Raw genomic sequence first — 27,573 nt, forward strand, 5'->3', positions numbered from 1 at the left:
TCTTTGTTGAATAAAAATCGGCTATTGATGATTTCACATCAATAAAAAAAAAAAAATAGAATGGTGATAAAAAAAATTCCAATTTGTTAACGCTAAATTCATATTTTCAAGCGTTGGTCATGCCAAATTTATTGAGATTTTTATTATGTTGTAAAAATATGGTTAAATCCTTTTTTCTATCTTACTCTTTTGACTAAAAGACTTTATACCGTAATTTTACATTAAATCATAAATAACATGCGTAATACATCATAGACAAAGAATTTTATTAAAGGCCAAAGAAACTACAGTTAATTTATCACACTTTTCGGATTTTAATTCCCGGCAAAATTTACTAAAGACAGTTAAGTGGTAAAAGTATTTTACATCAACATTTCACATTCTACAAGTGACCGAAGAGAACAAGGGTCATCGAAACCAACATAGGAAATCAAAGGGATCAATCATCTTTACAGTATTTTGCACAAGAAGCCAAACAATCCAGTTCATAATTATAAGTATACATTATTACACACAAATATTTTCTTTTTCATGTGAGAAAATATTGTTTCAATATCGAATTCACTGGTATCCTCAATTTTTTACTTAATATATTTTTTTGCCTTCAGTAATTTCACATACAATCACTTACTATATAGTTACTGATTATTCACCATTGTAAAACAAAAATAACAAATGTACAATCCCTGTTACATTAATATCATTAATAATTTTAATTTGTACTATACAGGGAGATAGATTGATATTATTGCATGTATTAGAAAAGACTTTTATTCCTTAATAACACGATAAAATAAATTTCAAATATCATCTTGATTTATTAATGTTTAAGAAATAATTCTGAATATGCAATAGAAATGAATCTCAAAAATGTATTTTAAAGAAATTTTGTAGCGTAAATTTTTTGTACAGTCAATTCGCGATAGGTCGAACTCCGATAACTCGAATATTTGTTCAAGTCAAAGTTTTCACTCGGTGCCTCAGAACATTTTCCGTATTTTCTTGTTAGAATTTCTTCTTAACTCGGAAGTTTTCGGGAATGAGAGAAATTTAAAAAAATAGCATTTAGTAATAGAATTTTTTTTTTAGCACTTAGCAATAGAGTTTAGTATTTAGCACTTAGCAATAGAGTTTAGTATTTAGCACTTAGCAATAGAGTTTAGTATTTAGCACTTAGCAATAGAGTTTAGTATTTAGCAATAGAGTTTAGTATTTAGCAATAGAGTTTAGTATTTAGCACTTAGCAATAGAGTTTAGTATTTAGCAATAGAGTTTAGTATTTAGCAATAGAATTTAGAATTTAGCATTTAGCAACAGAATTCAGCATTTAGCAATAAAATTCAGCATTTAGCAATAAAATTCAGCATTTATCTACAGAATGTAGCAGATTAAATTAGAGGATTAATTTTTTTGCTTGCCAAAAGTTAATGACTTTCTTACGAAAGAAGTACAAAAGAGAGCGATAGAGTCGCCAATCGCTGCATTTTTTTGACAGTAAATAATGTTGTATACACTTTATTTATAATTCGTTTCACTTATACGAGCATAATGTGTATATGTTCGTTTCTATAATACAGTATGTACGTCTAGTTTATATTTAAATATTCCCATTCAATAATTAAACATGATTAAATTAGAATACGATGGTTTTTAACATCTGGCTGATGCGAAGATATGCATCAGTCAGCTGTTAAAAGGCCGTATGAATAGCGGAAAGTGACATCATCCTCGGATATATAAATTAGAATAGCTTTTCTTTTTCATTTTCTTCATCTCCAGTAGTTTGACACGTTTTACTAATGCGGTATCCTTAAAAAGCGCTGTATTTCAACTAGTCTTTCTCATCACAACTCTGAAATTGGAATTTTCGATAATTTGAACTAACGATAACTCGAAGTTTTTTTGCACATTCGACTTATCGAGATTTGACTGTATATAACAGTAATAAACATTCAGAACAGAATGAAGTGAAAGCAAAAGAAATATTTTAATTTCAAGTTATTCATGTTATGTACGAAAGAATGAGAAATAAAGAGTAAAATTCACTATATTTTGAAATTTTAGTCAATGCCGTAAACCCCCCCCCCCCTTCACGAAAACTTTTGAAATAGAAAACAAACACATATATAACGTTTTTTTTTCACTTGAAAACATGTACATTTTGAGCTCGTTCATAGGTACCGTTTAATAACCGGTATGCACGGTTGACAGTCCACATTAAATATAGGCTTCCGAAACACTAATTGCACATTAATATATGATAGCAACAGTACGTCAGTTGTCATCGAAGCAGCATCATTCGAGCGCGGAATGTTCCATCAGTAAAATATATAAACAATATAATAAATGTAAATACCTGGCTAATGCACGACAAAGAAATAATCTAGAACATAATAATGTCTAAATATTAAGATTTTCTTCCATTTTTAACTAAACACCATTTCCTTCATCAATGAACATTCAAATAGTTGCTGACATGCCTATCGTGATAGATTCGAAAAAAAAATTATATTTGTCTGATTAATTTTGCCTAAAATCTTTGTAGAAAATTAAATTATATAACTTGATAAACTGGAATTGCCGTGTTGAAATTTTTGTTTTCGATCTAGAACACCGGGAATTTTGGTTTATGTTTTTCCACCGAGAAATGGTGATAGGAATTTCATGGTTATGCATAGAAATCATGAATATTCTAAAATAATTTAACGGGAGTGGAATACATGTTTAAATATTACAATTAATTCCAAAATACAACTAGGCTGCTCAAATTTGTTATTTCTACTTCAGTTGGACACGCTTAATAATCGTGTAATAAATTACTTCAACAACTGACGTGCTGTTTTAATGCACAAACAATATACAACATGCAATGCACAAATACATACACAGCAAAACAAAAAAGTAAACAAAAAATTTTTTTTTCAAACTCAAATTTTCAAAAAAATGACAAATGCACACAAAGTACATTATCTGCTAATGTCACCGTTTACAATCATTATTACTACACTATTTACAAAAATACACATGTATATCCAGCAGTATTGCTAGCATCCTCTTTTTAATTTTTGGATGCCTGTTAAGTACTGTATTATATGTATATATGATTTTTTTCACCGAATTTTATGAATATCAAAAAAATAATAATTTGGTACATAAATTTTTTTTAAAGAAAATTTTTATTTCAAAAAAAAATGTTGTTATTTTACCAAATTTCCATGACTTTTACACTATTTAAAATTGTAGACAAATTGTTTTGATGTCTAACCAAAATCAGTATTCAGTATACAGTACTCATGAATAGTCCCTTTGATTCAGGACACCGGTTTTCATTTTTGTTTCAAAGACTTTCTGCCCATTAAATGATAATAATACAGTGTTATCCGATTATCCGAAGATACTTTCAATTTGCTGGATTTTTTTTTTTAATTTTTCTTGATGGTACAGTTCTCATGAGAACAAATAAAGAACACTTGAATATACGCAGCGACAAAGTACAACAGAGTTCTCCGTGCCTCTACACGCACAGTTCTATAGCAGTACCAATTTCCCCTCTATTACAGCAAGAAAGATGTGCACAGTCCTTTACACAACTGAATATTTCAACACTCACACAGACACATGACGATTCCGACGAGTTATATTTTTGGTTTTAGGGCTGCAAATTTTTGTGTGTTTTACAGCGAGTATACAGTATATAGTACGTATGTGAACCATGTGTAAATGGGCTGATACATATAAAAAATTTGGCGAAATATTTACCTTAAACAAATAATAATAATATTGCTTCTTTTTAAATTTTTGGGCTTTAAGATATTGGTACAATTAGTTTTTGTACTGAGCGTATACAGGGTGCCCCTTTAAATTCGTAAATAATTTAAAAATTCATGAAAATTGAAGGAATTGGTGTATTCGAATGCAGTTTGCGGAAAAAGTTATTCTCACAAAGAAGGATTTTTCTCTGGTACAGAGAAAAAATAGTTCGAATTTTTATAAATAGATGGTGTTTCACGAGAGCAAATCATTGGAAATACGCAAATTAGAGTCCTGCAAAATGCAGGGTGTACGATTAACAGCTCATTTATGAATTTTCCTGTTACCGGCGCTTACATAAGGTTTACACGAGGATGTTGACTATTATCAGATAGAGCACTGGCTGAAGATTTAAGAACGTTTCGGTCATAGGAGAGATTAAAGAAACGTTCAGGTCCAGAATTCTGTAATATTCTTTCGTGCAGCGCTCTCTATCAACAAAAATTTGAACTAAATCAATCTGCACCAAAAAAAAATCCCCTTATCATATGTCTACTAATTAAATTAGATTTCAGCTATTGTAGAATTGGGTCTGAACATTAACTAGCATTTTTTAATAAATTTTGTTTCGGAAAATACAAGAAAACCACAGTAATCACACGAAAGTTAAATTTTATTCTAGAAAGTCATGAAGCTTATACAGTCGGCGCTCGTCATAACGACCATTCCATTACAACGGCCGGTAGGATAAAACCCAATTACGACTATCATATATGTTTTCCTTCGATATAGCAACGTTCCCAATAATTACGTCCGTTTTCGATGGGACGAAGGGGGTCATTATATGGAGCGTCGACTGTATTAATTTTTGTTCTGTTTCCGATTGCGGCGCTTACGCCAATGTGATAATATTATACCTCTCAGTATTATAAAATAAAATTTGAATAATAATTCAGTGTGATTTCTCTTTCTCTCCCAATGATTTTCTTTTGAAAAAATTTCTATGCGTCGCTGAAAATGTTTTATAAAAATATGTAGAAAATTTTATATAAAATATTAAAAATAACTTTTACACAAAAAACCGCATTCAAATATAGCAATTTCTTCAATTTTTATGAGTTTTTAAACTATTTACGAATTACACCCCGTATATTTTAATCATCTCATTATTTTTAGATAGTGCGTATATACGTGATTTCATGAGATATCTTGTAAAAAAATAATTGATAATTAATTACAATGAGCAATCGCAATATAAATTATAGTTTACTATTACTAATAGTTCTAAAAATATAAAAATAAAATTGTGTATTTTTTTGTTTCATCAATGAATTATGGGTATTTTTTGCAGCCATGAAACCAAATATTCTCAGTTATTATTCCGAGATCACTCTCTGCGGTGGTGTTATTATTATACAGATTGGCCTTTTTTTTTCGGAAAAGGACGTGGGGGAATAGGCGAAACTATAAAAGAAGCCATGAAAACAAAAATTGTTTTTTGAATAAACATTTCGGGGTCGCTGCATGAAATTCACTGTGGGCCATGGTCACTCAGATGGGTCAGTTCGGGTGGAGTAGGTCCCATTGCTAGTCCAGCTTCCAGTTTAGCTTTGTTCTCTTTTTTCCATTTCATGCGTCGATTTTGAAACCAGATCTTGATTTGACGCTCAGTTAAGCAGAGAGCATGTGCTATTTCAATACGTCTTCTGCGGGTCAAGTACCGATTGAAGTGGAATTCTTTTTCTAGCTCCAACGTCTGGTACCGTGTATATGTCTGACGGCCTCGCTTTCGCTCTGGAATTGTAAGGAAAAGGACAACACACATGAAATCTTTTCGTATTTGAAAAAATACAAAATTATATTTCCAAGTATGAGAAACAATGAAAATTATCGTTTCTAAAAAACTTAAAATATGGCCATTGAATACCATAAGTCAGTGTTTTTTCGACCTTTCTGAAAACAAGGAACACTAAAAATGTCTGAAACAATTTGACGGACCACTCGTGTCCCGTATTACCGAACATACCTGTAATTTTCGTTGTTAAGATCTTTTTATACATTTGTCCTGCTTTTTCAACGATACTTATTTGAATTTGTAATAATTACTCAAGTCCTATTACACACAGTGTTTCCATAATATAAATTATATTATGATAATTATGGCGAAAATTATAAATATTCATGTTACATATTTGTCAGATTTAACTTTTTCACTAATTTTAATTACGATCGGTGATTGAGCCTATTTTTCATGACAATTGGTGATGTTTACGGGGCATCACGGTTATTTAAGAGATCCCAGTTTACCGTATATAAAATGAATATGAAATATGGTCATCAGATTTTTTCTCGAAATACTGTACATTTTTGTTCACTGCGATTTGCAGCGGCACTTTATTTTCACGTCCTCTTCAGCAATTTCAGCAGTAATTAGCAAATTTCATTTAAAGTAATAAATAGCAATTTTTGACAAAATTTAGTGATATCCCGTATTAAAGATCGCAATTTCTGCTTTCTCCTTGATGATGTATGGTGTGAACCTAAGTATGAAAGTATAATTTCATTGAACCCATATGGATAGTATCGATTACAACAGATGAACAACTTTATCAAGTCTGCCGGTGGACCACCTATTCCATCATCGTGGACCACCTCTGGTCCGCGATCATACGTTCAGAAACGCTGCCATAAGTAGTATGTAATGAGGGGTAGAGAATACACCCACCTCAAAATCACCCCAAAACATCAAAATCAAGCATGTTTTGAACTCTCAATACTCACGAACATTTTTAATGGTTTTTAATGATTTTTTATGTGTTTTTAGTATGATTTTCTATAAAAATTCTCAAAATTCATGTGATTTTTGAGAAACGGAAAACAAAAACTTTGAAAAAAAAATCCCCTTTTCATCAATTTTCTCACCACAAAAAATAACCAATTTTTATCAAAATAAGGATGTTTTTTAACAATCACTAACATTTTAAAGGTAATGAAAATGGAAAAATGCTATAATTTTTTCATAAAAGATTTTAAATATGTTTCATTAAATACTCTATTGGTCTATATACCATAATTTCAAACGTCTGTAAACCTTACTAAATTCTTCATGAGAGTTACAATTTCATCACTCTACAAACAATCAAAATTTCATATTTAATTTATCTGCTTTATCTATGAGCAGCTATAAATGTTTCTGCTAGTTTTTGGTATTGAGGTATAGCAAGATGATTTTCATTTCCACAAAATTTTGTTGATAAGAATGTATCATTTCTGAATCTATAATTCATCTTTATAATTTAAAATAAAATTTATACCGGAGTGTTTTTCAGATTTCGTCGTACATAAGAAAACTGACTGCATTCAAATGACGAATTTTTTTCAAAAATTGTCGGAAATTGTTTTATACATTTATTTGAAATAATTTTTTGCGCAAAATCCGAAACAATTATATTTTTATACATGCGATAAGTAAAAATAAAGTTATGGCTGATTAAAATCATCTGGAACAATGGTTTCAAAAGTAAGAAAAAATTTTCAAACGCGTTTTTTGAAGATTCATTTTTTTGTTACTTTTCCACCCGAAACAAAATTCTTAAAAACTATGCAAGATATATTCTCATGAAAAATTTCAACAGCGTTACAGATAAAATTAACTGTGCAATGAACTAGAATCTTGGCTATATGTTTGGAATTTAATATTTAACAGCTGTTTGAAAACAATATTGATTGATTTTTTTTTGTCAAAATTCACGTATTGTCTCACAAAAACTGCTATATCTCAGAGAATATTTTCTGTAACTTAAAACTTTTAGTTCATTGCACAGACAACAGTCATAGCAGCATACAGTACCAAAACTATTTGGATATGTGCTTAAATTTTCAGTGTGCAATGTCTGGCGTGCTGAAAATAAGCAAATTTTGCGAACATAATACAAAATATCTCAAGAACTTGTAGAACTATTTTAGAAATTTCATTGGATTTTCTTGTTTTATACGGTATTATGATTAAAACCACGCACGTTTTGTAAAAACCACAATGTTTTTTAAAAAAAGTGGCCTGCACGTGGTCAATTGCCAAACTGGTATTGAAGTATAGTATAATGATTCGAGACTACGGAAAAAGTAATATTCAAAACCTACGTGAATCATAGTATATTCCTAAATCAGTTAGACATTTGGTACCAAGTATGCAATAAAATGTGTATTTCATTGGAATTCATGGCATGTTCACATACATACAACCATACATATGTTTTACACGTCATTAGTGATTCATATCCGACTGCGTTAAACCTTGACGGATTTTGCTTATGCTTCAAGCACCCACACCACACCTTTGATTTTAGTTTTCGCATCGGATCATTACTAGTTTGTTGTCGCTTTCTGATGGTCTCAGAATTCCCAACAACAAAAATAACAACGCCAGAGAAAGGGTCTTAGAAGGGTTTATTATTCTGAAGCGTTTTGTAATGGATCCCACCTTATTTAGAGCGGCATCTATATGTTTTCTTAGCACTTATAGGAGCCATTAGATAGCGTATCACTAAGATGTGACCGACCTTGCAATCTGTGCATGTGCAATAACTTTCTCTTTTCTTTTCTCCATTTATTTTTGAATTCAAAGTGTAAGTGCAATCTTCAGAGAGAGTTCTGTGAACTCTCACAAGTTGTACCGAGTGTGTGTATGTGCGTATATATGTATACATATATGCATGTGCAATGCACCAGCGCCTCTGTAGAACTTTAAAAACGCATTAACCTCCCATCTCGCATTACAGATACGCTCGCGAGGAGTTCCTATCATTAAAATCGCATTAACTTCCTAACTACGGGAGAGAAACGTCCGCTTCATCGAGACTTTCAGAAATTTTTCTAGAACGTCCTTGGACTAAGTAATACCAATCCTTGAAAAGTGGGTGGTGATTTAGCTTAGTTGTAGGGGATTTACCTTTTCCACAGTTGGCTACCGAATCCATTTTGAGCGTAAAATATATGGGAAAATTCCCTGACTCTCTGAATTTTTTTCTACTTTCTGTTCTTAAATTATCTATGCAGTAAGAACGATCAACCATCGATCGTATGAATCAGTTAATAACACTGTAAGAAAGCATTCGTTAATATCGAATAATGAAAACACAATAGACACAAGTTGCAAAAGTTTCTCTTCAAATACACATTTACGTAAGCCTGCAGTACTTACGTGCGGAATGGTAATGTAATAGATACTATCTATATAGGGCTGGTCCAATCAAGCGATTAATCGGGTTGGTTAATCGATCAATTGTTAATCGCAGTTGAAAATTTTAGTTGAGTTAATCAACTCGATCAATTCGACTAAAATTGTAATAAAATTTTTATTAACATTTTATAATTTAACTTTATTTATTTGATGAAACCGATTAGATGTCTTGTGTGTGAATTATGTTCCCATACAAAACATTTCTCAGATATTGTCCCCGTCATGTTAGAAGTATGAATGTGCAATGTCCCTGGGAAAAAAAACAGAATGTGGGGTGCATTTTTGAATGTGTGTGTTTACCTATGTTTGTGTTAATCTATGGAAATTATTTTCTTAAAATGTTTTGTAATGTGTTTCAATAGGAATAAACATTCGCGTTTCAGGCAAATCTTAGAGGGCAAAATAAGGTATCCAACCAGAGTTTGTGCGTCTGGCATGCGGGGGACGATATGTGACCAGATTTGGAAGTATTTGAATCAATATTTTTATCAAATTTTTCGACATGGGGAATTCATTCAATTCGGCAAGTAGATTCAACAAAAACTGATGAAGATTTCAGTTTCCAATTAAGTTTGATGGAAGTGTTACAAGACAAGATCAAAATTTATTGTCTCCACTGTAAACAGCAATATTCGTATTCGAAAAACATCAGCATCCTCCCTCACAACAACAGAGCCTTTTCCTCATAAGTTCGGGTCCTGATCAAATATGAATTTTCGGGGCCCTTCATATTTAGTCTTCTTTGAGGCAGAGGCGAAATTCAAAGAAAGGGGGCAAATGGGTTGTGCCTAAAATAAAAAAAAAGACAGTTAATTTTTAGACCCCGAAAATTTGTGGGACTTGGGGCACGTTTCCCCAAGTCTCCTGTTTGTCCATGTGAGAAACAGGCCCTGTGCTGTAGTACCATTTGGGTACAATTTGGGTACCATGGGAAAACAAGTAACAGTATTAAGATCGAAAGTGTTTTCGAAATCAGTGACAAAACTAAATAACTGATTTTCGAAAAAAGGGTAAAATCAAAGTGAAAAAATTCTAGGATTTGACCAATATGTTCAGCACTAAATTACCTTAAGCCGGCAGCCTTGATTCTTATGATATTTTTATTTGATTGCTGGTATTTTTCTAGCAACAATTAAGATTTTACAGCTATAAATACTATGATTGTTATAAGTGGTTAGCATTTGGAAGTTTTCAATAAAATTCAATCAATCGATTAAAATGTTTTTTTATCTAACCAGTAAAACATTTTAATCTCTTGTCAGCCCTAATCCTAACTTAACTGACAAATTTATTTCATCAAGTGGAGAAAATGAGTTATTTCCTAATTATGCCTAATGCTGAAAATTTTCTGTTTTTTTTAATTAATTAATTTATTTATTTATACAATATTGCTTGGCCGAGGCCTATACAAGGAAATCCGGTGGTGAAGTTTGACAGAGACGATTGATGTCACAAAGGAAATCAGAAACTATTATACAATCAATAATGTTTGAAGGGAGATTGTTCCAGTCGGTTTATGGTTCGAGGAAAGAAACTAAATTTGAAACAATCTGTGGATGCAAAGGTGGGTTTCAATTTTTGTGAATGATTAATTCTTTTTGAAAAGTATGAAGCTGGAAAATTGGAAGTGTCGATATGAAAATGGCCATGTAGGATTTTGAAAAGGAAAGTTAAGAGGGAGAGATAATGTCTACGAGTGAAAAGCGGTTGCATATTGAGTTTGCGCTTGAGTTCAGTGACGAAGGCGGAGGATGACCAACAGTTAAGAATGAAGCGGGCGGATTTATTTTGAATAGATTCTAATTTGTCTATGTTTGAAAGAGTATGGGGGGGGGGGGTCCCAGATTTCACAGTAATATGAGAGTACAGGAGGGATGTAGGTTTGGATTCAGAGATTTCTGAGGTGACGGGTGGCGGTTTTGAGGTTCCAGTGAAGAAAAAAAAAAGAGTTTTTTGAAACACTTATATATAAAAGACGTAATCAACATGGAGATTCCAACGGAGGTCGGCAGAAATAATTACACCCAAATATTTATAATTAGAAACTTCGGTGATGGAGTGGGGTTCCAGTTTTTTTTTAAATATTCAGAAGGCCTGCTTTAGTGAAGAAGACAGGACTAGTGTTGAATAATGAATCGGAAAAGGAGTACTGAGAAGGAGTGAGATCAGAGGAAAAAACAGAGGAAAAAAAGCCCGATTAAATTCTGTGGCGATATCAAGGTGAGAAGTAAGATCCATGTTATCAATTTTAAGAGAAGACGGGCCAGCTGATTTAGTGCAAAGAAAATTCCAAAATTTTGAGGGGTTAGTTACAAGGTATTAAGGTAAAGAGTTAGCTAATTTGTTTTTTGGCGAAGGATGAGATCTTTAAGGTCACATGTAGAGGCTAAGATCTTATTTCTGAGAGAAAGGGAGTTATTGAATTTAAGTTTGGAGACATGTCGGCGAATTTTCCTTTTTAAATGGATAATATCACGATTGATCCAGGGGTTAAAGATAAATTTTGAAGAGGTATTTTTGATGAGAACAGAGGCTTTACATTTTTCGATAACAGCTTTAAATTTACTCTAGAGAATATGAACATCATTTGAGGAAGATAATGAAACGAAATCAGGGAAAAATTATTGCGAAGGATATTTTGCAGAAGAGGGGAAAGTCGGCCGTGAGTTTTGCAGAGTGCTTAAAGGAAGGGAGAATGTGATGGAGGGAAAAAAATTTACAAAAGGCATTTTGTGGTCTGAAATGAAATCAAAAAATAAGAAACCCTAAACCGGGATTTTATTTGAAACAGTAATTAGGTCTAATGTAGAGCTTGAGTGGTTCGAGATTCTTGTCGGTTCTAGAATAGTTTGAACGAGATTAAACTTAAGGAAAAGAAAAATAACTCTATTATTAATGAAATGGTTACCCGAGAGGGACTCCAATTTGCGCCAGTCAATTCCTGGTAGGTTCCAGTCACTAGCTATGATTAGGAGGTGTGAATTAAAAGTCTATCTAAAATTGATTCCAATTCGACGAAACAGTAAAGATCTGGGGCGGGGGTATTGTAAATAAAGAGAAAATATTGCAATAGGAATACAGTTCGGGCAACGCCATTCAGCGCCAACAATTTCAAGATTGGTGTCCAAAGAAATTTCAAGAAGAGGAATGGAGCTGTTAAAGACGAGGGCAACGCTCCCCTCCCCGTGTGTTTCTATCTTTGCGAAATTCAAGGTAGTTAGGCGTGGAGAATTCGGATTTGCTGATATTTCTATATAACCAGGTTTCAGTGACAGCAAGAAAATTGGGATTATAAACTAACAATATGGATTCGAAAAAATGAATTTATTGGTAATGCTTCTTGTATTAATAGTAACGATTTTGAAGGAATTTTCCTGAGGTGCTAAAAGTGAATTTGAGGTGGCGAAGTTGGGGGGGGGGGCGAGACCTAAAGGTGTGATGGAAGAAGATTGAGGGAAGTCAGACGGAGGGGTAGGACTACAATGAGATTGTAAATCGGGAAAATATCATTAGTGTTTTGATCCCAAGTGTATTTAGTGTTATTGATGAAGGCAAAGTTATGAAAAAGTTTGACTTTCAAACCAGCATCGAGGAATTTCTGGGAAGCCCCCAAATCTGTCCCCGCAGTCTGCGGGTCTAAGGAGAAAAATCCTCGGAAATGGAAATGCCACAATTTTTTTAATTTGGAGGCGTTTCTAAGAATTTTGGTTTTGACTTTGTATTTATTGAGTTTAATTATTGAGAGTCTAGATCCGACGTCTCTTTTAGAACCAAGTCTGTGGCAACGGTCAATATCGGAAGGTAAAATTTTGATGTCCAAAAGATCGGAGCAGTTAATTAATTAATTCTATTTGAAGGTGTCCGACTATATCTTTTTTTGTCACTTTTCTATAAAATGGTAAAAGTGAACTTTAATAACAGTTTTTGATAGAAAGTGTCTCAAAAGAGCGAAAACAATAATAAATTTTGGACTACCTATAATATTTTCTATGGAAAAGTCGTTTTTATGTCAAATTTTCAGCAAAATGCATGTAATATTCGAAACACGATTGCAAAAACGTCTATGAATGAAATGTTTTCTTTTTTTACAGTGCATTCAGCTAGTAATGATGCAGATTATGAACTGAAATTTAAAAGATTGTATGGTATGCTCAAAAGTTACGCCCAAATCTATTGTGTACGTGTGAAATATTTTTAAATTTCATTCTATATATCGCGTATAAAACACTAATTAGACAAATACATGTGATAGATCTTAGATATTGATACAGAACCTTAAAAATATATGGCAAAATACCATATTGAAGTTTTGTAATGATACAATTAATGGAATGTTGAGAAATCATGTTTTTCAAACTGAAGTAAAATATCAAAAATAGTATTCTTCGAGAAAAGCATTCAAAGTTTTTATTCACAGAGAACTTATAATATAAAAATATTGTAGTTCTCTGTTTATATTATAGTCATATAAACAAAAACAATACCTGTTTTGAAATTTAAAAAAAAAAAAAGGGGTTTTCATAAAATAAAAATCTATATTTCCTTCCAAAAAATAACGTTTTAAACATAGTCGGACACTAAGTTTTGAAATTTTCTATTCAAACATGTGTACAATATTCACGTTTGCTTACAGCAATTGAGTTGACTTCATTCGTTTCGGTGCCGCGTTTATCTGTGAAATGACCTCCAGCACCAATAAATCAGTGTTCAACTACTCCGCCCTGTCCACAAAGCAAGAACGCATCACTAAAACCCCAGGTTACGAGACGTTGCGTCGGAATGTCAGCTACTGAATGCATTGCACAGGTGTGTGCTTCTAGCTGGGAGAATCTCCTATTCAAACGCTATTTTCAGGTGGGGTAAATAATAGATTCGGACAAGGGATGGGCGCCTTGATCGCATTGAGACTAAGCATTGACAAAGACGATTGTGCAGCGTTATCTAAACATTGTCTGAAGCGTGTCCTTGCTTTTTAAAACGTCTATTTTACTGACAATGACAACTGTTTGCAGAGAAGATTCATCTCTTTTTTTTTCTTAGTCCCCTCTGTGTGTTGGGTTTCTTCTATTCAATCCTTTTGTGGTGATTCTTGAATATACAGGTAATGAGTGCCAACAAAGTCAGTGAATGCTAGGAAATGATACCTGCACACAAATGCCCAACAAGATATAGCTCATTAAGTTGCTTCATTGAGCTGTTTGGGTAAAGAGCAGAATAAAAATAGCGATACCCTTAAAGGAAAATATAAATAGATGATGAAAGGGTCATTATCTGTGTGGTGGGACGTACAATATACAATAGTGTAGCAGGCAGCGAAACAGACATTGTGATGCAAACAGACAGTAGGTTACAGTACTTAGTAGTTGAATGTACAGTTGACTCTCGCTAATCCAGCACATATCAGACGAAGGTGTGCCGGATTACTGGAAGTTGATTGTAAAAGCCCATTTAAATAATATAAAATTCTGTGCATAGACAGGTTTTTCTCTCCTATGCTAGAAGAAAACTGGCTTATAAACGCCGGATTATCGAGAGTCTACTGTACGTACGTGATGAAAAACAACATCCATCGAGACTGATTCGGAGATCAAATTAAAAATATTTGCTTTGTAATGGATTAGTAGGCAATACAAGATTTTAATAGTTGAAGTTGGAAAAACCATGAAATATCAAGTTATTGTCAATAACTGTCGTGAATCCAAATATGGAAGTTCCAATTTTTGGAGTCATTTTAAAGTTATTCCTAATCATGCTAAAAATTCAAAATTCTGAATAGTTCGTCTAAAGTCTCCAAAAAATGAATTAAAATCCAAACAGTTCATAATAGTAATTATATATACATATAACAGATTTTCGTTAAAAAAATTATATTTCCTCACGATTTTTAACCTCATTATATGTTCCTTAAAATTAATTTTCCATAAAGCTTTTATTATTGGATTATCAAAGATTATGTTGCTGTCTTTATTTAGTTTTTGTAGCCATCATCAATTGAAAAACGGGTTTTCGTCAGTAGGGCTTCAGTTGATCAAGCCCAAAAAAACATATTTCAATATCAGAGATATTACGTTAAAGAATTTAAAATTAATTTTAGAGATTATGCTTTTCTTTTGAATGAATTTGGAATTTATTCCATATATTTCTATCATATACATACAAAAATTATTTCTATTATTCATAAAAAAAATTGTCGTATATATGTGATTAATTAGAATTAATAAAAAATACAAAAAAGATTTGCTTTCATTTACTGATTTTGAATTAATATATACCCACCATTCTAATTATTTCTAAATAGTAAAAGAATGAGTAATTGTTAACCCTTGCCAATCCCAACATCATGGCTCCCACATCCTGCAGCAGGGCATTGAGGCTGGGATCTTTGGCGGGCCCCCTTTGTCAGATGTTTCACGGGCCCTACAGTAGGAAATTTATTGCATCAAAAACAAAAAAATAGTAAGAATCGCTCCGGGCTCTCAGGCTGGAGCCCTGTCAGCCCCACCCTTGTGGGAGATATGCCCAACGCCAAACTTTTTCATAAATTTCCAAGATTATTTCTATAGTTTTAGGTTACAAAACTTATAATAAAATGAAGTGCTCTAGTACACAAAGATAATATCTCTCTACATCTATCACACATATAAAAATTATTTCTATCATTCTCATATATATGTGATTAATAAAAATGACTAAATTACTATATATATATTATTTACAGAAGACACGCACAAAAAAATTTATAAAAACTGATTTTCTCTCATTTTTACAGTTTTTGAATTAATATCCGTTGTTTAAGTTATTTATAAATGGTGAAATAATCATCAATCGAAATATTGCCGATAAACGATAAAAATTATGAAAAAATATCATTTTCATCATTTTCACATGAATTTCATGTTATCTATTTTTATAATTAAAAAAAAAGAATTTAGAAAATTACGAAAAGGCGTAGAAATATTTTGAGAAGGTTTATCTCATCTTGGGAAAATGCAAATGTTAAACACACTTACCCCAAATTAAAGGATTTGGTGACATGCTTATTTTTTTACGTGAGTAAATAATTGTTCAGTAATTTGCTGTCAATAATAATAAAAAATTATTATCATGGATTAAAGAAATGCTATTTTATTGAAAGAAAAAGTTAAAATGATTCAGCGCCCCAACCGAAATCATTCGATCATGATCAATCGCCGTGACAGATGTTCCACAACACCGAAATATTTCCTCTCTATATATTCTCAGTAACTTCATCTCCATATATCATTAGAGAAAGAGAGAGAGAGATCTTATCTAATCTCGCAAATTAATCTCCCAACTTTAATCTTTTAAAGTGGATTCATCCAAACGAAATTTTTAATCCAATCACAGGACATCCCTGACGAACCTTGCATAATTTAGATGGATCATTTCCGTCCTAAATAGCCTTATATGAATTTTCCTCGAATTTTTCAACGGGTAATAATAGTGAAGAGAGAGAGATCTCCAAAAAGAGAGAGATGGTAGATGATTGGACGAGCGGTCGACCTCGTAAATCGTTTCCCCCGTGGACTAGTTGCAAAATAAAATTATGTAAATAATCGATCAAAAGTTACGTATTACTTTTCACCAAGAGGATCAATATCAGAATAAATATGTGATCCGCTATAGAATCCAATATCATAGTCCTGATGTTTAATACCGTGGATACTCTGAATGAAAATTTTCTACATATTTTTATAAAACTTGGATTTTAATAAATTTCGACGACGGATATACATCTTTACAAATGAAAAATTAATCAAATAATAGACTATCGTGAAATCACAATGAATATAATATATTCCAAATTTTACTTTAGTGTACTGAGAGGTATAATACTATCGTATTGGCGTAAGTGTCGCATTCGAAAACATAAAAAAAATTTAAATAAGCGGCTCATAAGTTTCTAGAATAAAATTTCAGTTTCGTGTGATACTGTTTTCTTGTATTTTACGAAATATTTATTAAAAAATGCTAGTTATATATACATATAATGCTCAGAACCGATTCTAAAATAGCTGAAACTGAACTTAATTAGTCGATATTATGAAAATTTTCTTGATAATTTTAATATTTATTTTTCTTTCCTAATATTATTTCTTAATTTCCATATAGTTAATTTCTAAAAGATTGAGTTTTTGAAACAAATTAAGCGTTGTCACCTCATCCGTTCAAGTCCGGGCCTAGAAATGTGATACAGTATTTACGTAAAAAGAGGAAATTAAGTAACTTTTTTAACTTTCTTTAGACATTTGTTGATTTTTTGGTACTTTAGACAATTTAGTAATGACCTGTAACTCAGTGGCAGAGGGGGCCTCCGACCTATTTTGCGTAGATATGAGCACTCTTTATGCCAATCATGTGGGAAGATGAGCACTCTATGCTGATATTCAGAAATTATAAAGAAGGATTATTGAATACATATTCAAAAAGAATATGAACACAGTTTATAATTAGGGTTCCGGTCAAAACTTCATGAACTTAAATCAGACACAAGCATCGAGCACTCTTTGATGCTTCAGGGAGCATCAGGTTGAAGATGCTTGCTTTATGGTCGACAAATGGTTTGAGAGAACACACACAGCTACACTTTATAAGAAAATACTAGTTATTTATAGTGATATTTCAGTTTTCAGAGCATACAGGATGGGAAAAAACTAATAATTAATGATGAAGAAATCAAACTAATAACAAATGAAGGAGTCAAATTAACAATAAATGATGAAATTAAACTAATAATAAATAAATTTTAACTAGTGAAATGTAAAATTAATTATGATTTTTATAACTGCTTTTTTATGATCAAGTGTGGATCATTTCATTTTTCATCATTGAAAGTCTAGCTCAGCATGGATAGTTTCATAACCAACTATAATTTTCGACAAAACTTTTTACAAAAATCAGTTGTTTCGAAATAAAGACTTGCATCAAATCTGTGGTACTTCATACTATCAAGTGAATTCACAATTTTAAATTTTATTAGGTGATGTCCCCCTTCTAATCAATCAAACACGAGACAGAAAAAAAAAATTGGTAACATGCAAAAGGAATTGACACGCCCCATACAGAACTTTTGCCCTCTGTTCATCTTTGAACAACATGAAAGATAGTGAAAAGAGCGTAGCACGGTTAAGCAAACGTTTTAAAATTTTTCCCAAATATATCAAACGTCCTGATGTCATCTCGACCGTCCATGATAAAAAAAAAAAAATAGGATGATATATAACCACTAAAGTGCAAAACAAATATTAGGGGAAAAAAAAGTTAAAAACAGAATTCCATTTCTACCCGGATAAAATTCGTTTAACCGCGGTCATCAGGACACGGGTAACAGGGGATGACAGTTGGACAGTTTCACCAAGCGTTCCATGAACATTATCTATTGGCGGGATAGCGGCGTGCGACATTGACGAATAGCGCGTGAAATTTGAATGTTAAATAGAGGGTGTAAAATTCTAAATCTCCCCTCTTCCTATCCCCCTTTTTTTTTATCTTTCCATGAGAATATTCGGGACTGTCCCCTCTCTTCCATTCAACAATGATCTCAGTGATAAATGAGCGTTAATGTCAATATCTATCATCAACTCGATCTCGCTATGGAACTAAAATATAATGGAATATATTTATATTGCCCTGTGTTTGCATACGTTGAAGGATGAGCTTCTGGGCGTGTTTTGTCCAACAAGAGCCTTAAAATAAATGGCACTAAGCCAATCATTGATGAGTAGGCAAATAAAGCTTTGCATAGTATAGATATGCATCTTATAAAGTCTAAATTGAGTAAAATATTTATAAATCAAACAAGGACATGCGTCCGGTTTTGGACAGGCGAAGCTTTGAAGCATATTAATTCCTACTTCTGACTTCTCCGCTAAATAAATTATCATGATTACATGAAATAACCAATCTGTTAATGAAAATTGGTCGGGAATCTAAACAAGTAATAACTTTTCGCGTTCGATCGAAAGATATGCAGTATAAAGGGATTTGCTCTCGTTTAAAGTGTTTTTAACTAATGCCCGTTTTTTGAATTATTTCTAAATGGTAAAAGAATCATCAACCGAAATATTGTCGATAAATGATGAAAATGCTGCAACGACGTAATTTTCACATGAATGCCAAGTTAGCCATTTTTATATATAAAAGGGATTTAGAAAATTTACTATGAAAAGCATAGAAATGTTGAAAATAAATTATTGATCCCATCTTGGAAATAAAATGTCAAACACATTTCAATCACAGGAATCCTGTGATAATAATTCCTATTCACATAATTGAATCACAGGATTCAGTGATATGCATATTTGTTTTAAGTAATTAAATAATTGTTCATTAGTTTGCAATAGATAATAATAAACATTATTTTTAACCCCCGTGTTTTCTTCCCCGTGATTCCAACAAGAGCTATAAAAGAAATGGTCCTAAGTCAATCATTGATGATTAGGCAAATAAAACTTTGAATAGTATATAGATATGCATCTTATAATGTCTAAATTGAGTAAAATATTTATAAATCAAACAAGGACATACGTCCAGTTTGGATCGGACAAAGCTTTGAAGAGTATTAACTCCTACTCCTGGCCTTCTCCAGTAGATAAATGATCATGATTACATGAAATAACCGTTCTATTAATGAAAATTGGTCGGAAATCTAAACAAGTAATGACTTTTCGTGTTTCGATCGAACCATGAGAAACCGTAGAACAATATAACTGATGACTTGTGTGGGTTTTCTGGAAGATCAATTCAAGTAAAACCTTCAGTAATAATAGCAGTCCTTCTCTCCTTTCGAACAATACTTGTGCCACAGTAGCTCGTAACCTTGTAACAGAAGCAATTACACCTAGTAGAACCTCTCTTCAGCAGCTACATTCCTTTGTTATGTTCTACAATGGACATTCGCGGAGAAAACTACTATCATCCCTACCTGTGATGGAGGCTCCTCTCTCAATCTTTTGTTATTATTTCACTTGGAAAAACGTCTCGTCCTTGTATTGTTGAACTCTATGACCCCCAAGAAAACTTCACGGGGGAGAAAAGAAAAAGAATGTATTCTCTTATAAAGGGAGGTGAGGCAAGTCTTGCGCAACCACACCTGTTACATCTCAAAAGAACGCCAGACACCACAGAAAAATAACCCTCTAGAAAACAAAAATTGCGCTAGAAATTGTACTTTCAACATTCTGGAAATATTAACGAGTTTTTAAATTTCTGCTAACAGTATCCATACTTATGTTGTTTACACATAAAGTTCTAGACGTATGAAATAACTTTTTTAAAAGAAGTTAAAAAGTTACTGTGCATTTTTATTAGTACGATATCTCTCCTGTGGGCGCCCCATTTCGAATTTTTTGTTTGGATATATAGACACGATATTAGGCCTACAGTAGATCAAGCGCATAACATTCCCCCTTAGAACGTTTTCTCGCTTAGTAGGACTACTAATTTACATTGTCTCCCAACTCTTACCAATACCTGTCGAGATTAACCGCTTACAACGTTTTTCATGATGGTTTTTTGAAAAACATTATAAACAAGCGGGATCCGCTGTTTTTTATTTTTGAATTTTCATGTGAGCTACATGAAATATTATATTAATACATATAGTACAATAATAATAATGTGTAAAATATATAATATATTTAGAATACTCATAGCATATTTTAATAATTTTATTCTACATCTTGGAAATGAAATGTCAAACACATTTCAATCACAGCAATCCTGTGATAATAATTCCTATTCACATAATTGAATCACAGGATAATTTAATAATATATATAATATATTAATAATAATAATAATAATAATTTGATAATCACAGGATTTAATAATAATATATTTTAATATACTCATAGCATAGAATCGTGTTGCTATGATAACTTTTGACATCAACAAGTATGTAGCTAATTATACTGTTACGAGCTTGTTCGGAATTATAAATATTAACTGATGATCATAATAATGTGACTCGACTGATAAAAATATTGCCACAACACTCGGCAATTTGATGAAAATATATGCTGATAAATGCTGTAAATAACATACACCCCCATGTAATGATACCATCATCAGCTTTTGTGCTCTTCCAGTAGTTATTACAAACCACTTGTTCACGAATGTTTCTCTCTTAATAAGACAGCTGCTATCAACTGCACGTAGCATAATATGTGTTTCATCAAATAAGGCAAACTTTTGCCATTGATAGAAGATCTAATTTTGATGGTTCCATGCAAATTAACACTGTTTTATGCCCTAGTTACCATGGGTGAAGTGACCACCCAACTGATTCGGAACCCAGTACACAAGATTCACTGCTATGTCGTATCAGAGAAATACGTGTCTGGTATGTACAGTTGTTTTTGTGTGTGTGTGTGCAATTATGGAATGTTGATTTACCTTCGAGTACCTTTATAGCCAAGGTTCACCTCTCACACGAATGTGACATGGTTTTAACCAATTACATATTGGGTCAATTAGAGTGGTTCATTTGCCTTGTCACAGTAGGGAAGTGAGTAAACATTCCACAAGCACACAATGCCTAGTTTCAGAAATACATAGTTGGCCTAATAATTTGCTGAAGAAACTGACAATAAATAAATTCCTTTTCAAAAACCTGATAAATCACTCTATTTACTTGTAAGCAAGCTCATATTCGAACACCGAAGATACTACCAAGTCATCTTATGATGGGTGTATCATTTTATTAGTAGGCCTATACTTTTACAAATAATGTGAATGGTCTGTGTAGATGTCAAAAACATCGCCAAAAAAACATTAAACCATGATATAAGATTTTCAAAACATTTTGAACTGGTAGTCATCGATACAAAAACATTAAATTATCATTAAATCTTCATTTTAATTTCAAGTTTTCAATACGCACTGAAACTTTAATATTTTTCGACTGATATAGATTTTGGTTTCATTATGATTTGAGCCATCAAGTTGATATGCTCTTAATGGTTTCGGAAAATTCACAGTGACGTAGATTTTGATGCTTAAGATGCTGCGAATTTTTCCAAAAATTGTGCACAGAACGATTTAGAATTTCGTGATTTCATGAACGCGAAACCACGCAAGGCGACTTTGAGATGAAGCCAGGCACACATAATTATTTAACATCACGAAAAACTAAGAAAGTTTATTTTTGAAATAATTTAGCATTTTTTAGATATATATAAGTATATGATCCAGACTATTATTTCTATTTTTAGGTAAATCACATAACACATTTTTCAGATGTCTACATTGCAAAATCGTGACTAATACATCGCTATATAAACAAGAATATACAGGAACAACATGATACCATCCTAAACACTCTACTGAACGCACGAAATTTAGGAATTGGTCTAAAATTTTGATTGGAAAACTCTCATTTTCGGAATCAGTAGAATGATCAATTTATGATTTTGATCTATATAATTGTAAATATATAATTGTGATCATACTTGAAATTTTTAAATTAATTATCCGTTTTCGAATTTGGAATTGCAGTAATTTTCTGACAAAATGGAAGTTTTTTTTCTTTTGAAAACAAATTAAAAATTAATTTCTGGCTGTCCGTACAGACTTGCACAAAATTCCGGTCTATTACTATGAGCAATTAATCCATTAAAAATCTTTCTTCCGGAATTTTATCTAGTGTATTTTATTATTTTAAGGTTTTAGGGTGTCTTGCTGCTATCTCTTCTAAAAACTAAAAGTATGCTATATATTTTCAATATTTTTATTAATTTTATATTTTTCAGTATTAAATATATAACATATATATATATATTATCTAATTAATTTAATTATTCATGGGAGAAATACTTTTATTATATATTTAGTTTAATATTACTTTAATTTCTGTAAATAAATAGCTGGGATATACAAGGAGGTCCAGATTTCTGGACCTGTTTCGAAAAAAGTATATTTATAAAAAACACTATATTAAAGATAGAGACAAAGGGCTTAAAGCAGTGTTTCCCAAAGTAGGCAATATCGCCCCCTGTTGGGCGATGGAATAGTCCAGAGGGGCGATAGAAAATACGAGTATAACATAGAATCCTGTGGGTTTGCTTGAGTCGGGGGGCGATGAGAGAAAAAAATTTCTGAAGAAGGGGTCGAGATGGGGAACAAAGGTTTGGGAAATTATGGCTCAAAGCATTTGAAAGAGGGATGTTTCAAAAAGTTGTTTTTTACTTCCATCCTACTTCCAGTCTTTGTAACCAGAGGCGTAAGCAGGGAGTGGGCACGGGGGGCATGCCTCTCCCAAGCCGACCAAAAATTAGGGAAAAAATAATAATATTTCGGTGAAAAAAATTAAAATACCAAGAGAATAACCCCGATCACCTATATCAGCGGTTCTCAACCTTTTTTGATTCGCGGAGCCCTTTCTGGTGCATAGTTTCTATGGTGGAGCCCGTAGTCCTATTTTTTATTTATTCATCAAAGTTACTGATTTATTTTTATTATTCAAAAATATTTATAATTATTTTTATTGATTTTGCTGTATTTTTTTTTTTTTCCTCGAGCGGCCGTGGAGCCGTGGGGGTTCACACTGAACCCCAAGGTCTCTGTGGAGCACCGGTTGAGAACCGCTGTGCTATATTCATCAGTTTCTGTTAATTTGAATGCTTTTTAAAGGAAATTTTTGTGCCCCCCCCCTTTTTTCAGAGAGAGCCTTTTATGCCCTCTTCAAAAGTCGATCCTACGTACGCCCCTGTTTGTAACATCAATGCTACAAATAATACGGCAAGAAATGCCATATAAGCTTAAGATTACCCCGCGTCACTAAAGTTGCTCATGTAGAAATTTTTAGTGAGTAAATAAATTTTGAAAAACTCTCTTTCAAAATTCAGCTGTTTGTCTATATTTCAAAAAAATTTATAATTATTTTTTAAACAAAACATTTTAATTTTTTTTTTTCAAAACAGGTACAGACTTTTGGATCACCCTGTATAACTGATATCCAGAAAGATATCCTAGGAAAACAAAATTCGTAGAAACGTCGTGGCTTTTCGCAGCTTCGTATAAGCCGTACATAGTTTTCACTAAAGAACTAAAATAATTATAAAAATTTGAATAAATCTCAATTTTGAATAAACTTGCTTTCAGTTTTTTCCATAATTTTATATTACTGATTGAACATCAGACATTTTCCTGGTTCATAAAAATTCATTGGAATGTTACAATGCCAGAAAAGAAGTTATTAGATTTGGTGGTACTTCGAATAACCTTAAAACTCAAAATCAACTTTAAAAGATATAGCCATATCACAGGAAATTACAATAATTATTATTTATTCGATTACTTTAGTTTTCATTTTAACTTTTATTTGAGTTGGCGGAATTTTCCTCACACGAAATTTAATTAAATTTACGCCACAAATTCAGAAATATTATTAAAACAATAGGCCTACTCTAACCATGCAGCCGCGAATACAGTCAAACTCGGTTGTAAGGACACCTCAGCTATAACATCAAGAATTATAGTGGTCCGGACTGGTTTCCATAAAATATAAATGTTGGTGAACCCTACTTATATAACGTAGATGAAAGCTACCACCTCGGATATAACGAAAAATTTTATGCCACTGTCATTTCCGTTCCAATGACGTTCATAAGATTAAAGCTGATCGCATCCAGAGAATGTTCTATTGTTGTCGATAGACATCTATTGTTGTATTTATACCGAACAGTGAAAAATATTTATTACATGTTTGACACTCCGACTTGCTAATTTTTCCCTTTTTTTTTCAAAGAAGCTTGCTTTTGTTTCTAAACTTTACTAGAATCAAGAGTGACGATAATTTGCAGAATTTATAAATTATGTTATAACGATATAAATATTCTTAACGATATAAATATTCTTAACGATATAAATATTCTTAACGATATAAATATTCTTAACGATATAAATATTCTTAACGATATAAATATTCTTAACGATAAATATCTTACATATTTACCTAGAGCATTTTTTATGTGAAATACATTTTAGCAGATTTGCGTAACTCTGTATTTCTCTCGCGAATGGTAATTAATAACTTATACGCGATTTCACCGACATTTGGCAATATGTTTGGTGAGAATAAGCGATGTCCCGTATTAATTATTCCATTTTCCCGTATTTTTCTCGATCAAATATGGTCACCCTAATCATAACAAAATAAAAACTTCATACACAGTATTTGATTACCTCTTATTATATTTTTCGTCAAAAGAGAACTTAAAAACGTCAACCTTGGTTATAAGGACAAACTTTAGCTGAATCTTCGATGTCGTTATAACAGAGATTGGCCGTATTCCGGAAAATGTTTATTCAGATCTTACTTAGGTCGCGTTCAGGGTTTTGCCACTTGCGGGCTGCATGAATTTTGCCGGCAATTTCTAATCTTCATTCTAGTCTAATTTTCTTGACTTTTCTCGAATTCGCTACCCTGTGCTTGGTCTACCCCCCGTCTCCAAGTCAATCTTTTGGTCACGCCATGATCACACACTCTCTAAGTCACTCTTTTAGTCATTCACATGCTTACACACACTCTAGGTCACTCACTGGTCGCTTCTAGGGCCTAACTCTGTAGGTCACTGTTCACTCACGTGCTTGCAAACTCTCCAAGTCACTCTTTTGGTCACTCACTGGCCTAGTCCCTTGCTGGGCAGATCCTGATTTACTAAAGCTTTTTTTTTTTTTTTTTTTTTTTTTTTTTTCAAACCGAGCACAACTCAGGTCTATTGCCATAGGCAATTTACTACCTAGTGAGTTGTGCCGGAAGTGTAAGTGCGTGTACCTAACAGTCTGAGTGCGTATCTAGTGTTGTGTATGATTTTTCAGTGCTGTCATCTATATCTCAGAAGTGAAGTGAGTGATGTGTAGTGACTGAATATTTGTACTGTTTGTAGGACTGTTGCTCTCTGTGGCGAGACTTTTTAGCGGGGAGATCGGCTCGCATTTGCGCCTCGAAGTTGGGAACCACAGAAAACCAACTTCAGCCGACCACCACTGTGGTGACGGTGGGGCTCGAACCCGGGTCCCCGAGATGTGAGTCCGTCACTATGACCACTCGACCAACACAGCGGCTTAACTAAAGCTTACTAAAGCTTATACAAATTTTGCCGCCGCGTTCTCCCATATATTCCACTCATTTTCTTGGTCGCCCATTCCTCAAATTTACCGCCCTGGGCCGTGGCCTGCTAAGCCCTGCCCCCCCCCCCACCCTGTAAACACGCCACTGTTGGCGAACACCGATAGGTAGAGACGGGACTAGACAAAAAAAAAAAAAAAATTTGCTATACGAAAATCCGAATTTGCAATTCCAATATTCATTTTTAAATGGAATGCGTGCGTAACTACTGGTAAAAATAGAAATAAAATTAAGGCGTTAGAAATTTTTTTTTTTTGGCATCGTGCATTTCGTGTTTTTTGCAAGTCAAGTCAACACAGGGAGAGTAATGGAGTAAAAGGTTATAACCTTAAGAAAAAGAGAAGAAAATTAAGATGGAAAGAGAGGCGAACAAAGTGGCTTATCGTCCTTTAATGACCCTCCTCAGTGATTTAATGACATGGTACCCAACACGCCAAAAGCAGTTGCACTTAAAACGGAAGTTTCTTTGTCCCGTTTTATAGGTTTTTTTTTCTTAAGTATTTTCTCGCCAAGAGAATAATTTCTGTTAAGAGCGGTAATTGACCGTTTCAGCAGTCACTTAAATGAGATCTTAATCTTGTTACTCTTTAATAATACAAAAAAAAAAAAATCGCTTCTTTTAACCATTTTCTATTCAATTTTTTGCTTCATATTTCATCTTGATCCTGAGAAATTGAGACCTTAAAATAAATACACTATCAAAGAATCGAAGGACTTTAAAGGAATTTAGGGTGTGGTTTCGGTCTGTCACTAAAAATAGATTAAGAAAAACGATGTATTAAATGGAGAATAAATATGTCAGAAATCTCGCGGAATTAAAGCTTTTTTTTCACCATCAAATACCAGAAATATTTATCGATTTCTTCGTTTAATTTTTTATATTTTTTTAGAATTCAGGTTGTGCAACATTTTTGAAAAAAAATTATTTGATGAATTAATTATCTACTAAATTTATTTAATTTAAATTTGTTTATTTTAAGAAATTTCGCTATGGGTAATAATGTGCAAAATGAAAAAAGAAAAATAGACGGATCTCTAATCTATTTAGATAATTTCAATAATCAATTATATAAATATAGGCCTATATTTTTTTAAATAAATATCAATGAAACAAATTTTTGGAAAATAATTATCAAATATTTTTTCTAAAATCAATTATGGAATTTTATTTTTTCGAAAACAATTGCCAAACACTAATTTCTTAATATAATTTCAAATTATCAATTGATTGTTTTTTCATTAATTTGGCAGTAAAATATTCACCGAGATAGGAATTTGACTGACTTAGTCAATTTATTTTAGTATCAAAAAAGAGTTGGAATAATCTCACACAGAGCTACCTTTAGGGGTGTACGAAAGGTGCGGTCGCACGGGGCCCCACGTTTTGGGAGGCCCCGCAAGTACGGTAATGATAATTTCTTTCATAAATTAA

At 32.5% G+C, this 27,573-nt stretch overlaps 1 protein-coding gene across 7 annotated transcripts in view; it reads right to left on the minus strand.

Annotated features, from left to right (window-relative positions):
• Positions 1–265: 265 nt before the first annotated feature.
• Positions 266–27,573, minus strand: part of LOC149073501 (uncharacterized) — a 215,016-nt gene continuing 187,708 nt past the window's right edge. For 5 of the 7 annotated variants that reach the window (XM_089246924.1, XM_089246922.1, XM_089246925.1 and 2 more), the window contains one exon: positions 4,903–5,544. In XM_089246924.1, the coding sequence (XP_089103050.1) occupies positions 5,282–5,544 (263 nt within the window). In that variant the 3' untranslated portion in view covers positions 4,903–5,281. Of the gene's footprint in view, positions 5,545–27,573 lie in introns of all 7 variants that reach the window. The other 2 variants (XM_089246927.1, XM_089246926.1) reach the window with 1 other exon arrangement.

The sequence above is a fragment of the Pholcus phalangioides genome, unplaced genomic scaffold (genome assembly GCF_987345545.1).
Source record: "Pholcus phalangioides strain wild (caught in Gottingen) unplaced genomic scaffold, Ppha-v1.0 ptg000017l_1, whole genome shotgun sequence".
NCBI classification, from domain to species: Eukaryota; Metazoa; Arthropoda; class Arachnida; order Araneae; family Pholcidae; genus Pholcus; species Pholcus phalangioides.